The sequence below is a fragment of the Cucurbita pepo genome, chromosome LG07, assembly GCF_002806865.2.
Source record: "Cucurbita pepo subsp. pepo cultivar mu-cu-16 chromosome LG07, ASM280686v2, whole genome shotgun sequence".
NCBI lineage: Eukaryota > Viridiplantae > Streptophyta > Magnoliopsida > Cucurbitales > Cucurbitaceae > Cucurbita > Cucurbita pepo.
In genome coordinates, this window is record NC_036644.1 from 7,084,860 (window position 1) to 7,098,388 (window position 13,529).

At 42.0% G+C, this 13,529-nt stretch overlaps 2 protein-coding genes across 3 annotated transcripts; one reads left to right on the forward strand and one right to left on the reverse strand.

The window, feature by feature from the left end:
• Nucleotides 1-874: 874 nt before the first annotated feature.
• Nucleotides 875-9,048, forward strand: LOC111798130 (ABC transporter B family member 21-like). 2 transcript variants are annotated; one of them, XM_023681109.1, is made up of 14 exons: nucleotides 875-1,058; nucleotides 1,403-1,482; nucleotides 2,525-2,844; nucleotides 2,929-2,983; nucleotides 3,901-4,076; nucleotides 4,151-4,372; nucleotides 4,453-4,691; nucleotides 4,783-5,308; nucleotides 5,394-5,667; nucleotides 6,263-7,149; nucleotides 7,316-7,582; nucleotides 7,658-7,921; nucleotides 8,004-8,297; nucleotides 8,684-9,048. In XM_023681109.1, the coding sequence occupies exons 3-14, from the start codon at nucleotides 2,554-2,556 to the stop codon at nucleotides 9,038-9,040; spliced, it is 3,852 nt and encodes a 1,283-aa protein (XP_023536877.1). In that variant the 5' UTR covers nucleotides 875-1,058; nucleotides 1,403-1,482; nucleotides 2,525-2,553; the 3' UTR covers nucleotides 9,041-9,048. The 2 variants fall into 2 exon arrangements, with proteins under 2 accessions (XP_023536877.1, XP_023536876.1); XM_023681108.1 differs by lacking the exon at nucleotides 1,403-1,482.
• Nucleotides 9,049-12,583: 3,535 nt separating this feature from the next.
• LOC111798131 lies at nucleotides 12,584-13,326 on the reverse strand. The gene is made up of 2 exons (XM_023681110.1): nucleotides 13,027-13,326; nucleotides 12,584-12,931 (listed from the first exon to the last, which is right to left on the reverse strand). Exons 1-2 carry the CDS (start codon nucleotides 13,105-13,107, stop codon nucleotides 12,668-12,670), a joined length of 345 nt encoding a protein of 114 aa, XP_023536878.1. The 5' UTR covers nucleotides 13,108-13,326; the 3' UTR covers nucleotides 12,584-12,667.
• Between the last annotated feature and the right edge of the window lie 203 nt (nucleotides 13,327-13,529).

Consider the following 13,529-nt stretch of genomic DNA (forward strand, 5'->3'; position numbering starts at 1 on the left):
CCTAGCTCGTACTGTTCCTTTCTCCAATCAATGTGGGACCCCACCTAATCTACTTTCCCTCACAAACCCGATGTGGGATCTCACAATACACCCTTTAGGACCCAGTGTCATCGCTCGCACTCGTTCCTTTCTCCGATCAATGTGAGACCCCCACCAAATCCACTTTCCCTCACAAACCGACGTGGGATCTCACTATACACCCCTCAAAGACCAACGTCCTTAGTGGCACTCGTTCCTTTCTCCAATCGATGTGGGACCCTCACAAAATCTACTCTCCCTCATAAATCGACGTGGGATCTCACAATACACCCCTCAGGGCCCAACATTCTTGATGACACTCGTTTCTTTCTCCAATCATTGTGGGACCCCACCAAATCCACTTTCCCTCACAAATCGACGTGGGATCTCACAATTCACCCTTCAGGACCCAGTGTCCTCGCTCGNATATATATATATATATATATATATATATATATATATAATATAGGTGGGGCCGAGAATTAAGTAAGAATGNTCATTCCTTTCTCCAATCGATGTGGGACCCCACCAAATCCACTCTCCTTCAGGGTCCACATCACCTTGTGTCTACCCATCTACAAATATTGTCTTCTTTAACTTTTTCTTTCGGGATTACCCTCAAAGTTTTTAAAACACGTATGTTAGGGAGAGGTTTCCACACCTTTACAAAAGGATATTTCGTTCTCCTCTCGAACCGAGGTCGGATCTCCACATGTTCCATGTTGTAGACTAGAGGAGGAAGAAGAAAAGACGAACATCTGTTCTTCAAAAAAGTCAAAACGGCGAATTTTATATTCAGATGAGGGAACAGTTTTACTTAGCTTACAAGCAGACGTGTGGATGTTTCAAAGGATTGTTGGTGGCTTTGAATTTTGGAAAATGGGTTTTGTTTTTCTTTTAAAACCCATCAACAAAATCAAAAAAAGAAGCCCTTTATAAAGCTCTGCCCAAGGAAGTGGTGCCATTAAGAGCTCTTTGTTCTAAGTGCTCCTCCCAGGAGGTGCTCGTGGTGGTGTTCTTTTGCTTTGATCTTCTGCAAGGTTAGGCACCCACTTGTATTTGTTTTTATTTCTTTTTTTGGTGCTTTGGAGCTTTCTTGTGGTTGTGTTGTCCCTTTCCAGGATGGTTTCTGTTGTGGGTATCATTCTTTTTCATGTGGGTTTGGGATAGTTCTTCTCAATGAAGCCTTTGATCATGGTTTTGATCTTGACTGTTCTTGTTTTCTGTGTTTCTTTCCATGGTAGAGCATTTTGGGGAGTTTTTTTGTTCTTCATTTGGTTTCTCATTTGATTTTCAGCTTTTTATGCCATTTTCTGTGAGATCGAACGTCGTTCGTAGGAGAACGAATCGTTCTTTATAAGGGTGTGTAAACTTTTTCCTGTAGACGCGTTCTAGAAACATTGAGGGGAAGCAAGCCCAAAGAGGAGAATATCTACTGGTGGTGAGCTTGAGCCATTACAAATGGTATAAGAGCCCGATATCGGGTGATGTGTCAGTGAGGAAGCTTGGCCTCGAATAGGGTGGACACGAGGCAGTGTGCTAGCAAGGATGCTGAGGTGGATTGTGAGATCCCACATTAGTTGGGGAGGAGAACGAAGCATTCTTTATAAGGGTGTGGAAACCTCTCCTAGTAGATATGTTTTAAAAACCTTGAGGGGAAGCTAGAAAGGAAAAATTCAAAGAGGACAATATTTGCTAGCGGTGGGCTTGAGTCGTTACGAATGGTATCAGAGCTAGACACGGAGCGATGTGCCATCGAGGAGGCTTAACCCCAAAGAGGGGTGGACATGATGCAGTGTGCTAGCAAGGATGCTGGACCCTGGAAGGGGTGGATTGGGGGTCCCACATCGATTGGAGAAGGCAACGAGTGTTAGCGAGGACACTGGGTCCCAAAAAGGGGTGGATTGTGAGATCCCACATTGGTTGAGGAGGAAAACAAAACATTCTTTTAAGGGTGTGGAAACCTCTCCCTAGTAGACGCGTTTTAAAAACTTTGAGGGGAAGCCTGAAGGGGAAATCCCAAAGAGGACAATATCTACTAGCGGTGAGCTTGAGCTGTTACAAATGGTATAAGAGCTAGACACCAAGTGATGTGCCAACGAGGAGGCTTAGCCCCGAAGAAGGTGGATACGAGACGGTGGGCCAACAAGGGGGTGGATTGGGGGGTCCCACATCAATTGGAGAAGGGAAAGTGTTAGCGAGGACACTGGGTCCCAAAAAGGGGTGGACTGTGAGATCCCACATTGGTTAGGGAGGAGAACGAAACATTCTTTATAAGGGTGTGGAAACCTCTCCCTCGTAGACGCGTTTTAAAAACCTTGAGGGAAAACCCGAAAGGGAAAATCCAAAGAGGACAATATCTACTAGCGGTGGGTTCGGGTTCGGGCTTGAGCGGTTACATTTTCTCGTTTGTTCTCTACAAGTTTCTGCTACTTTTTAACCACATATGTTCTAGATTTCAAAGCAATGATTCTAATAAGCCATTCTTTTGTGTACTCTTTTCCAGCTACTAGAACCTGAATTTAAGACACCAAAATGGAGATAGAAAATGGTGTAGATGGAAACTCAAACAACACAGATCATCCAAGCTCATCAAGAAGCAATGAAATGAAGAACAAAAATGAGGACACGAAAACGAAATCGGTTCCGTTCTTCAAGCTGTTCTCCTTTGCCGATTCGACCGATGTTCTTCTAATGATCGTTGGCTCGATCGGTGCCATCGGGAATGGACTCTCTCTACCCCTTATGACCATTTTGTTTGGTGAATTGACTGATTCATTTGGTGTTAATCAGAAAAACACAGATATAGTTAAAGCAGTTTCCAAGGTAAGAGAAGAATCCCTTTTTGTTTTACTACAAGAGAAGCTTCATTTTCATAAATTTTGTTGATTTCAAACTGTTCTTGTGCAGGTCAGTCTCAAATTTGTGTACTTAGCAATTGGATGTGGTGTAGCGGCTTTTATCCGTAAGACTTTTTCGATTCCGAGTGTTGAATTCGTGTTGTGTTGCATAAACTGTAGGATTTCGGATTGGTCGGGGAGGAGAACAAAACACCGTTTATAAGGGTGTGAAAACCTTTCCCTAGCAGACGCGTTTTAAAAACCTTGAAGGGAAGCCTGAAAGGGAAAGCCCAAAGAGGATAATATCTGCTGGCGATGTGCTTGGCCTGTTACAAATGGTATCAGAGCCAGACACGGGGCGATGTGCCAACGAGGAGGCTGTTCTCCGAAGGGGGGTAGACACAAGGCCTGAAAGGGAAAACCCAAAGAGGAGCTAGACACCGGGCGATGTGCCAGCAAGGAGGCTGTTCCTCGAAGGGGGGTAGACACAACGCGGTGTGCCCATATCGATTGGAGAAAGGAACGAGTGCCACTGAGGACGCTGGGCCCTGAAGGGGGGGAGGATTGTAAGATCCCACATTGGTTGGGGAGGAGAACGAAACACCCTTTATAAAGGTGTGGAAACCTCTCTCTAGTAGACACGATTTAAAAACCTTGAGAGGAAGCTCGAAAGGGAAAGCCTTTTGAGGACAATATCTGCTAGCGGTGTGCTTGGACCATTACAAATGGTATTAGAGCTAGACACCGGGCGATGTGCCAAGGAGGAGGCTATTCCCTGGGGGAGGGGGGTAGATACGAGGCAGTGTGCCAGTAAAGACTCTGGCCCCAAAGGGGGTGGATTGTAACTTTCCACATTTGTTAAGGAGGAGAACGAAACACCCTTTATAAGGGTGTGAAAACCTCTCCCCAACAGACACGGTTAAAAACCTTGAGGGGAAGCCCGAAAGGGAAAACCCAAAGAGGACAATATCTGCTAGCGGTGTGCTTGAGCCGTTACATAAACCTTTCTGATTGTCGAATTCTTCGTTTTTTTGTATATCAGAGGTGTCGAGTTGGATGGTCACAGGAGAGAGGCAAGCTTCAAGAATAAGAAGTTTGTATCTCAAAACTATATTGAGACAAGACGTTTCGTTCTTTGATTTGGAAACGAACACCGGAGAGGTGGTCGACAGGATGTCGGGCGACACCGTGCTTATACAAGATGCAATGGGGGAGAAGGTAACGACATTTTCTATAAAACGTTCCAAGAAAAAACGCTCGATGCTTAAGAAATCCATTTCTTCTTCATTCAGGTTGGAAAATGTATACAGCTTATATCAACATTCTTTGGAGGCTTTATAATAGCTTTCATTAAAGGGTGGCTTCTAACGCTCGTCATGTTATCGTCCCTCCCTCTACTCGTGACTTCCGGGGGCATAACATCGCTAGTTATTACCAAAGTGACTTCCCGTGGTCAAGGTGCTTACTCGAAAGCAGCCGATGTCGTCGAGCAGACAATCAGCTCAATTAGAACAGTACGCTATCTAGTTATCGTTGTCTTAGCGACTATCTATTCTTTATCAAAGACGACGCGTAATTCTTTGCTTCTTTGTAGGTTGCATCGTTTACGGGAGAGAAACAAGCTGTGAGCAATTATAAGAAGTTTCTCGTGACTGCTTATCGATCGGGTGTTCACGAAGGCTTGGCCGTCGGACTTGGTTTCGGAACTATTTTAGCTGTAGTTTTCTGCAGCTATTCATTGGCTATATGGTACGGCGCAAAGTTGATTTTGGATAAAGGATACTCGGGAGGAGAAGTTATTAACGTCGTCATTGCCGTGTTAACCGGTTCCATGTAAGTTTTATTTACATTTGTGCCATTGCACGTTACGTAGTTCATCGGAAACGTCGCGTTATAGCTTACTTAACTCGTTGCTAATTATCAGGTCTCTTGGCCAAGCTTCTCCATGCTTAAGTGCATTTGGTGCTGGTCAAGCTGCAGCCTTTAAAATGTTTGAAACTATCAAGAGGAAGCCTTTGATTGATGCTTACGACACGAAAGGAAAGATGTTAGACGATGTTTCGGGCGATATAGAATTGAGAGATGTTCATTTTAGCTATCCTACGAGACCGAACGAGGCAATTTTCAAGGGATTTTCCCTCAAAATCCCGAGCGGTACGACCGCAGCTTTGGTCGGGCAAAGTGGAAGTGGAAAGTCAACTGTGATAAGTCTAATTGAGAGATTCTATGATCCAAGTATGGGTGAAGTTCTTATTGATGGCATTAACCTGAAAGAGCTTCAGCTAAAATGGATTAGAAGCAAAATCGGGCTGGTCAGCCAAGAACCCGTGTTGTTTACATCGAGCATAAGAGATAACATTGCTTATGGAAAAGACGGTGCGAGCAATGACGAGATAAAAGCAGCAGCTGAGCTCGCCAATGCTTGGAAATTTATCGACAAACTTCCTCAGGTATCGACGTTCGCTACGAGTTTAACGCATCAATAGTAGCTTTGAATGTTTAGCTTGTAATATTTGGAGTCTTGATTGAATCTAGGGACTGGACACGCTTGTCGGTGCGCACGGAACTCAGCTTTCTGGTGGTCAGAAGCAGAGAGTTGCCATTGCTCGAGCGATTCTAAAGGATCCACGAATCTTACTTCTAGATGAAGCTACGAGTGCACTCGATGCTGAATCCGAGCATGTTGTGCAAGAAGCATTGGATCGTATCATGCTTAATCGTACTACCGTAATCGTTGCTCATCGTTTAAGCACTGTAAGGAATGCTGACATGATCGCTGTCATTCATAAAGGAAAGATGGTCGAAAAAGGTACTAACAAGTTCTTTCTTCCTTTTTTCGAGCACCCCTCATATTGGTTCACTATTGTTTGTGGGTTATGATCTGTGAGATCCCGTGTCGGTTGGGGAGGAGAACGAAGCATTCTGTATAAGGGTGTGGAAACCTCTCCCTTGTAGACGCGTTTTAAACATCTTGAGGGGAAGCCCGAAAGGGAAAGCCCAAAGAGGACAATATCTGCTAACGGTGAGCTTGGACTGTTACAAATGGTATCAGAGCTAGACACTGGGCGGTGTGTTAGCAAGGACGGTGAGCCTTGTAGGGGGGTGGACACCGGGCGGTGTACCAGCAAGGACGCTAGGCCACAAAGGGGAGTGAATCATGAGATCACACATCGATTGGAGAGAGGAACGAGTGCCAGCGGAGACGCTGGGCCCCGAAGGGGTGTGGATTCTGAGATCCTACATCGGTTGGGGATGATAACGAAACATTCTTTATAAGGGTGTGGACACCTCTCCCTAACAGACACGTTTTAAAAACTTTGAGGGAAAACCCGAAAGGGAAAGCCCAAAGAGGACAATATCTGCTAGCGGTGAGCTTGTTTCTAATATTGACTTTGAATGATCAGGCTCTCACACGGAACTACTAAAGGATCCTGAAGGTCCATACTCACAGCTTATTAAGCTGCAAGAAGTCAGCCAAGAATCCGAAGAAGCTGGAATCGATAAAACGAGACAAGAAAGTACGTCGGGATCGTTTAGAAGATATAGCAAAACAACGTCGATGCAACGATCCATCAGCAGGGGATCTTCCGGAGTAGGAAACAGCAGCAGCCGCCGCTCTCTCTCCGTTTCGTTTGGTTTACCAACAGGAGTTCCTATTTCAGATGTTCCCATGGAAGGTGAAAACACATCTCTCGACGCCATCGAACGATCTCCACCCGTCCCACTCCGTCGACTTGCATATCTCAACAAGCCTGAAATTCCCATCCTTCTACTTGGATCCGTCGCTGCAGTCGTCAACGGCATGGTTCTTCCAATTTTCGGCTTACTATTCGCCAACGCAATCGGAACGTTTTACAAACCACCCGACGAACTCAAAAAGGATTCGAGATTTTGGGCATTGATAATGTTGTTGCTTGGTGTAGCATCATTCATTTCAGCTCCAGCTAAATCATACTTCTTTTCTGTGGCTGGTAACAAGTTAATCCAACGGATAAGATTGCTTTGTTTCGAGAAGATTGTTAACATGGAGATTGCTTGGTTCGATAGGACCGAGAACTCTAGTGGTTCGATCGGGGGTCGCCTTTCGGCTAATGCTGCAACCATACGCGCTCTAGTCGGGGATGCACTAAGTCAACTCGTCGAGAATCTAGCATCTGTTTCAGCTGGTTTAGTCATTGCTTTCGCTTCGAGTTGGGAGTTGGCTTTGATAGTCCTAGCGATGTTTCCCCTTCTTGGACTCAACGCCTTCGTTCAAACAAAGTTTATGACCGGATTTAGTGCTGATTCTAAGGTAAAATCTCTTGAGGTCGAGATCTTCGTATGAGTATCCGTTGACATCGTTCATCGTTTTGTAGTTGATGTGATCTTCGTATTAGTATCTGTTGACATCGTTTATCGTTTTGTAGTTGATGTGATCTTCGTATGAGTATCTGTTGACATCGTTTATCGTTTTGTAGTTGATGTACGAACAAGCTAGCCAAGTTGCTACCGACGCGGTGGGGAGTATAAGAACAGTTGCATCATTTTGTGCTGAAGAAAAGGTGATGGAACTATACAAAAAGAAATGTGAAGGGCCATTGAAATCAGGCATAAGACAAGGTTTGATCAGTGGGACAGGATTTGGAGTATCATTCTTTTTGTTATTTGCTGTCTACGCCACGACATTCTACGCCGGTGCTCATTTCGTTCAAGACGGCAAAGCATCTGTCTCCGACATCTTTCGGGTAAGTACCTGTCGAACCGAACGTATGGTCATCTCGTACTCTCGTAATACTTACAACTCGTGTTTCGTTTGGTAGGTTTTCTTTGCTTTGACCATGGCTTCTATTGCCATTTCTCAATCGAGTTCGCTTGCACCCGACTCTTCAAAGGCAAAAGACGCCACGGCTTCCATATTTTCCATGATTGATCGAAAATCCGAAATCGACCCGAGTATCGAAATAGGTGAAACATTGGAAAATTTAAAGGGTGAGATCGAGTTTCGACATGTAAGCTTCAAGTATCCTTCTAGACCTGACGTTCAAATTCTCCGAGACCTTAGCTTGACTATCCGATCGGGCAAGGTATCGTTTTTTTTACCGATTACTCGAACATTCATTGAAAAAACGTTGCCCGAGTTTTCATTTTTGTGATTCTTTGTTTCAGACTGTTGCTTTGGTTGGAGAAAGTGGCTGTGGGAAATCCACAGTCATTTCACTATTGCAAAGGTTTTATGATCCTGATTCTGGTAGTATCACTCTTGATGGAATAGAGATTCATAAGTTTCAACTAAAATGGTTGAGACAACAAATGGGGTTAGTGAGTCAAGAGCCCGTCCTCTTCAACGACACGATTCGAGCTAACATTGCGTACGGGAAGGGCGGAGATGCAACCGAGAGTGAGATAATTGCTGCATCTGAGCTTTCCAACGCTCACAAGTTCATCAGTGGTTTGCAACAGGTGAGAAAATGTGATGTCCCACATTGGTTGGGGAGGAGAACAAACCACCCTTTACAAGGGTGTTCCCCGAAGGGGTAGACATGAGGTGGTGTGCCAGTAAGGATGCTGGGCCCCCCAAGGGGGTGGATTGTGATGTCCGACATTGGTTGGGGAGGAGAACAAACCACTCTTTATAAGGGTGTGGAAACCTTCCCCTATTAGATGCGTTTTAAAGCCTTAAGGGGGAACGCTTAAGGTGAGCCCAAAGAGGACCCAAGGAGGACAATATCTGCCCGTGGTGGACATAGGAAAGAGGACAATATCTGCTAGTGTTGGACCTGATGAAACGTTTTGTTGTTCATCACGTATTTTTTTACTTACCTAACTCAAACCACTTAACAATGTAGGGCTATGACTCGGTGGTCGGAGAGAGGGGAGGTCAGCTATCAGGTGGTCAAAAGCAACGAGTAGCGATCGCTCGAGCGATTGTAAAGAGCCCGAAGATTCTACTGTTGGACGAGGCTACGAGTGCACTGGATGCTGAATCAGAAAGAGTCGTTCAAGATGCTTTGGATAAAGTGATGGTGAACCGAACAACCGTAGTAGTGGCTCATAGATTAAGCACGATAAAAAACGCCGACATAATTGCGGTGGTGAAAAATGGAGTGATCGTGGAGAAAGGAAAGCATGATACTTTGATTAATATCAAAGATGGGTTTTATGCTTCCTTGGTTCAACTCCACACAAATACTTCAACTTCATAACCTTAATCTATATATATATATATATATATATATATATANTAATTTCTTATTTTTTGGGATTTTTTTTTAATAAATTAGGGTTTGGATTTAGGGGTGAAGTTGTAATTTCATGTATTGCCATGTTTGGTTGAGAAATTTGTGTATTTGTCCAAAGTTAATGAAAAAAAATTTATTTGTTAAAAGTACCTGAAAAGTGAATAAAGTGAAAATATTTTCGCCAGTAGTTCAAGCCTGAACCTCCTGAACCTGACTGCTAGCAGATATTATTCGTTTTAATCTATTAAAATGTGTCTACTAGTGAGAGATATTCATAACTGATCACTACCGTCTTAGATAATATATATAAACATCATAACGTAGTTAAACATTATTATAGAACTAAATACAGTAAATGCCGACACGTCCTGATTGGTTACAATAAGAGTAAGGAAAAAAAATAAAAATAATTAGAATCTAGAATGATCGGTCTCAAAATTAGAATAAAATTTTCAAACTATTGAGAAAGATTTAATAAAACTGATTTTCTATCGATCTAATTTTGTGTCCATAACTCTTAAAATAATTTAGAATCCTTCTTCAACATGTACTAAATGTTAATTAGAAGTTAGGTAGACACTAGAACGATCCAAACATTTTGGACAATTTTTTATAAAATATTTAAAATCATTTACTTCCCATCCATCGCGATGAAAAAAACGATGAATTGAAAATTAAAAAAAAAAAAATCTTTAAAAAATTTGACAATTACTTTCCAACGGCAAAAATTCCCAATTTCAAAACATACACTAAAATGAAAACAATATACTTTAAAATTACTCAAATATATACCTAATCTATTAACATTAAACACACTATGTTTTGGAATCAGAATAACCTAAATATATATCTAAATCATAATTGTTACAGTTGGTATTTAAAAATAGTATAAAATATATAAATAGTCTAGTTCGTATCGAACGGTTGTTTCTTCATATTTATTCCATATAAGTCTGCTCGATCTTTAGTTTTGTTTGATTCTAAATAAAATTAAAGTAGATTTTGATATTTTGGCTGCGTGAACGAAACGTTCATTTTCAATATATAAAATATTACTCTTTAAAATTTATAATTAGATAGATATTGTCGTCAAGATTTAAAGAATATCGAACCGAAGTTGATGACATCGGGACGACTTTTGAACTAATGGTTGACATAAAAGACCAAAAAGTGAAAGCATTAAAAACTTAGCACATGACATGAGCACACAATTGGTGGAAATGAAGCAGGATAAGGTTTAATGGGGGGCTACCACCCACCTACCATCTCCTTCTCATTAATTCCTTCCTCACATCTATCTCATCGTCTACTATCGATTAAAATTCGGACAATTTTTAAATTTGTATCTAATATGTTCGTTAGTCAAATTCAACGTGTAGAGACCAAGAAGACAGTTAAATACCTATTAAACATATAACCATGGACTCCCAAATACTTTTTGAAAACTAGAGATCTATACGACACGATGCAACATTAATAGTTTATGAGACTAAACTTATATTTAACGAACAATAAAAGTTGTTTTTAGTTGGACTCTAAACGAACCGTAAAAGCTAATAGGGAGCTTGTTGTAGTTTAGGGGTACTTTCGTAATTTCACTTGATAATAACACCATAAAAACGAAGAAAATAGGGAAGCAGAAATTTGCACCTCTAAGCTGAAGTGTATGTTAAAAAGCTTTTCCCATCAAGTGAAGCCAATGGTGTGATGTTTGCTCATGTCTGTTATCAACAAAAAAAAAAAAAGCTAAGCACAAACAAAATAAGAGGATTAGCCCATTTCAATAATTGTATGATATCGTCTACTTCAAATTCAAATCGATAGGTAAGATCTATGTGACTAAAGGTACGTACCTAAGGTGAGAAGAGGTCTCCGCACTAAAGATCTCCCGTTGATAGTAGAGGAACCAACCCGCCTATTATAGTGGGGTAGCCCAAAAGCCGTCAACGACAATGCGTCTTCTTCTTTCATTTTCATTTCCAAATCAAAATTTAAGACACCAAAGTATGTGCTTTAGGCGAGAAGAGGTCAACTCACAAAAGAGATCCCACCGACAGTTGAGGAACCAACTCGCCTGTTGTGGCGGGGCGGCCCAAAAACCGTCAATGATAATGTCTTTTTCTTTCATTATCATTTCAAAATAAAAAAGTAAGAAATCAAAGAAGCCTCTTCACCAAAGTATGTGGCTAAGGCGAGAAGTGGTCACCTCACTAAAGAGCTCCCGCCGACAGTAGAGTAACCAACCCGCCTATTATGGTGGGGTAGCTCAAAAATCGTCAACGACAATGCGTTTTCTTCTTTCATTTTCATTTCCAAATCAAAAATTAAAATACCAAATAAACCTTTTCACTAAAGTACGTGCCTAAGGCGAGAAGAGGTCTCCTCACTAAAGACCTAGGAACCAATCCACCTATTGTGGCAGGGCGGCCCAAAACCATTAACGATAATGACTTCTTCTTTCATTATCATTTCCAAATCAAAAGGTAAGACATCAAAGAGGTCTCTCCACCAAAGTACGTGCCTAAGGCAAGAAGAGGTTACTTCACTAAAGATCTTCCACCGACAATAGAGGAACCAACCCGCCTATTGTGGCAGGACAGCCCAAAAACCGTCAACGATAACGTCTTCTTCATTCATTATCATTTCCAAATCAAAAGGTAAGACATCAAAGAAGCCTCTCCACCAAAGTACATGCCTAAGTCGAAAAGAGGTCACCTCACTAAAAAGCTATTTCAAAAGGGAAAAAGTATGGTGGAATGAATCAAAACAGTAGCAAAAAAAAGGCAATGATTGTAAAGAAAAAAGAAGTCCCTCTAGATTTTGATCACAAACAAACAAAATCAAGAAAAATGCATTTAGATTAACACAATTAAAGCCATTAAACAGAGCCCAACAAGCCAAATCTTGGAAACAATCAGCAAAATGGCACAAGCTATGATATCTCTCCTATCAGAACAATGAACAATTAAGAACAANTTTTTTTTTTTTTTTTTTTTTTTTTTTTTAATCTTTTTAAAAATAATAAATAATAAATTTATTGACGGTTCGGTAATAGCCTTACGATATGGCTGCCCCCGACTTACGACGTTTTTTTTCTATTACTGCAACGTGCCAATCGAAGCAGAACGGCTACCACCGAAAGTGTGCTAAGTTTTGGAAAACGACGGGCTTCCCTCAAGGTGACACTGAAGGTCTACCTCCTTTAGTAGCTCGGTATCGGGAATCAATGTGTTTTTCAACACCCGAAGGTAGCCGCATAAACCTAAAAGCAAGTGGGTGGATGCACGTTTGTACGTTATTTTAGCAAAAGTTCTTGATATTTGATCATGAGTCTGGAATGTAACGCCCCAGATCCACCGCTAGCAGATATTGTCCTCTTTAGGCTTCCTCTCAAGGCTTTAAAACGCGTCTGCTAGGGGAAGGTTTCTACACCCTTAAGGGCATTTTTTTCTCCTCCCCGACCAATGTGGGACATCACAATCCACCCCCATTCGGGACNAATTAAGAACAATTAAGAACAATTAAGAACAATTACGAACAATTAAGAACAATTTTCAATGTCATAAACAGAGATAGATATAAGAACAATGCTTAAATATGGCAGCCAAAGCAGTTACAGGTCTTGGGAGTAAACGAGCAAAAGCCAAAGGGCCGATTAGGAATGTTACAGTTTATGGCATAGCAACAGGGAGAAGGAAGGCACATTCCTCTAGCGCCGCCGCAGCAGGTACAGAGAGCACAAACCTGGAAGCTCTTCAACTGCCGCCGGTTGCCATTCATCGCCACCGCCGTCATCGTCTCAACGTTCTCCATTAATGGCACCATCATCGGTTCTTGATCGGACCACCGATTACCCTAAAAAACAACAAAAAAACACATAATCAACTCACTGAACTAATCGATTTGGAGCAAATCGAAACCAAATGAGGTTTCGATTTTCGATTACTCACGTGGTTTGAGGTCGCTTCAATGGCGTCATGGGCAAGAAACAGCACAAAAATGAGACGAAATACGACGCCATAACGCAACATTCTGAGAAAAATGGAGAAATTCGAGAGGTTTTGAGAAGATTTACAAGTCGAGAAAGTGGAATGTGAGTGATTTAGCTTCTCATTTTGTTCTTGAACATCAAGAACTCTTGAATTGATAGCAGCTGGAGAAGCATTAGCGCAAATCACGCACTCATAGGCCTTTCTGAACAAGAAAGAATGGCCCTCGTGAATGGTGAACAAATTTCTCTTTGTTTGGTCTTTTTTGTATTAAAATAAGCAANGTCATCGCTGACACTCGTTCCTTTCTCCAATCGATGTGGGACGGCCACCAAATCCACCCCCTTTGGGGCCAGCTTCCTTACTGGCACACCGCCTCATGTCTACCCCATTCGGGGAACAACGAGAAGGCTGGCACATCGTCCGGTGTCTGGCTCTGATACCCTTTGTAATGCCCCAGATCT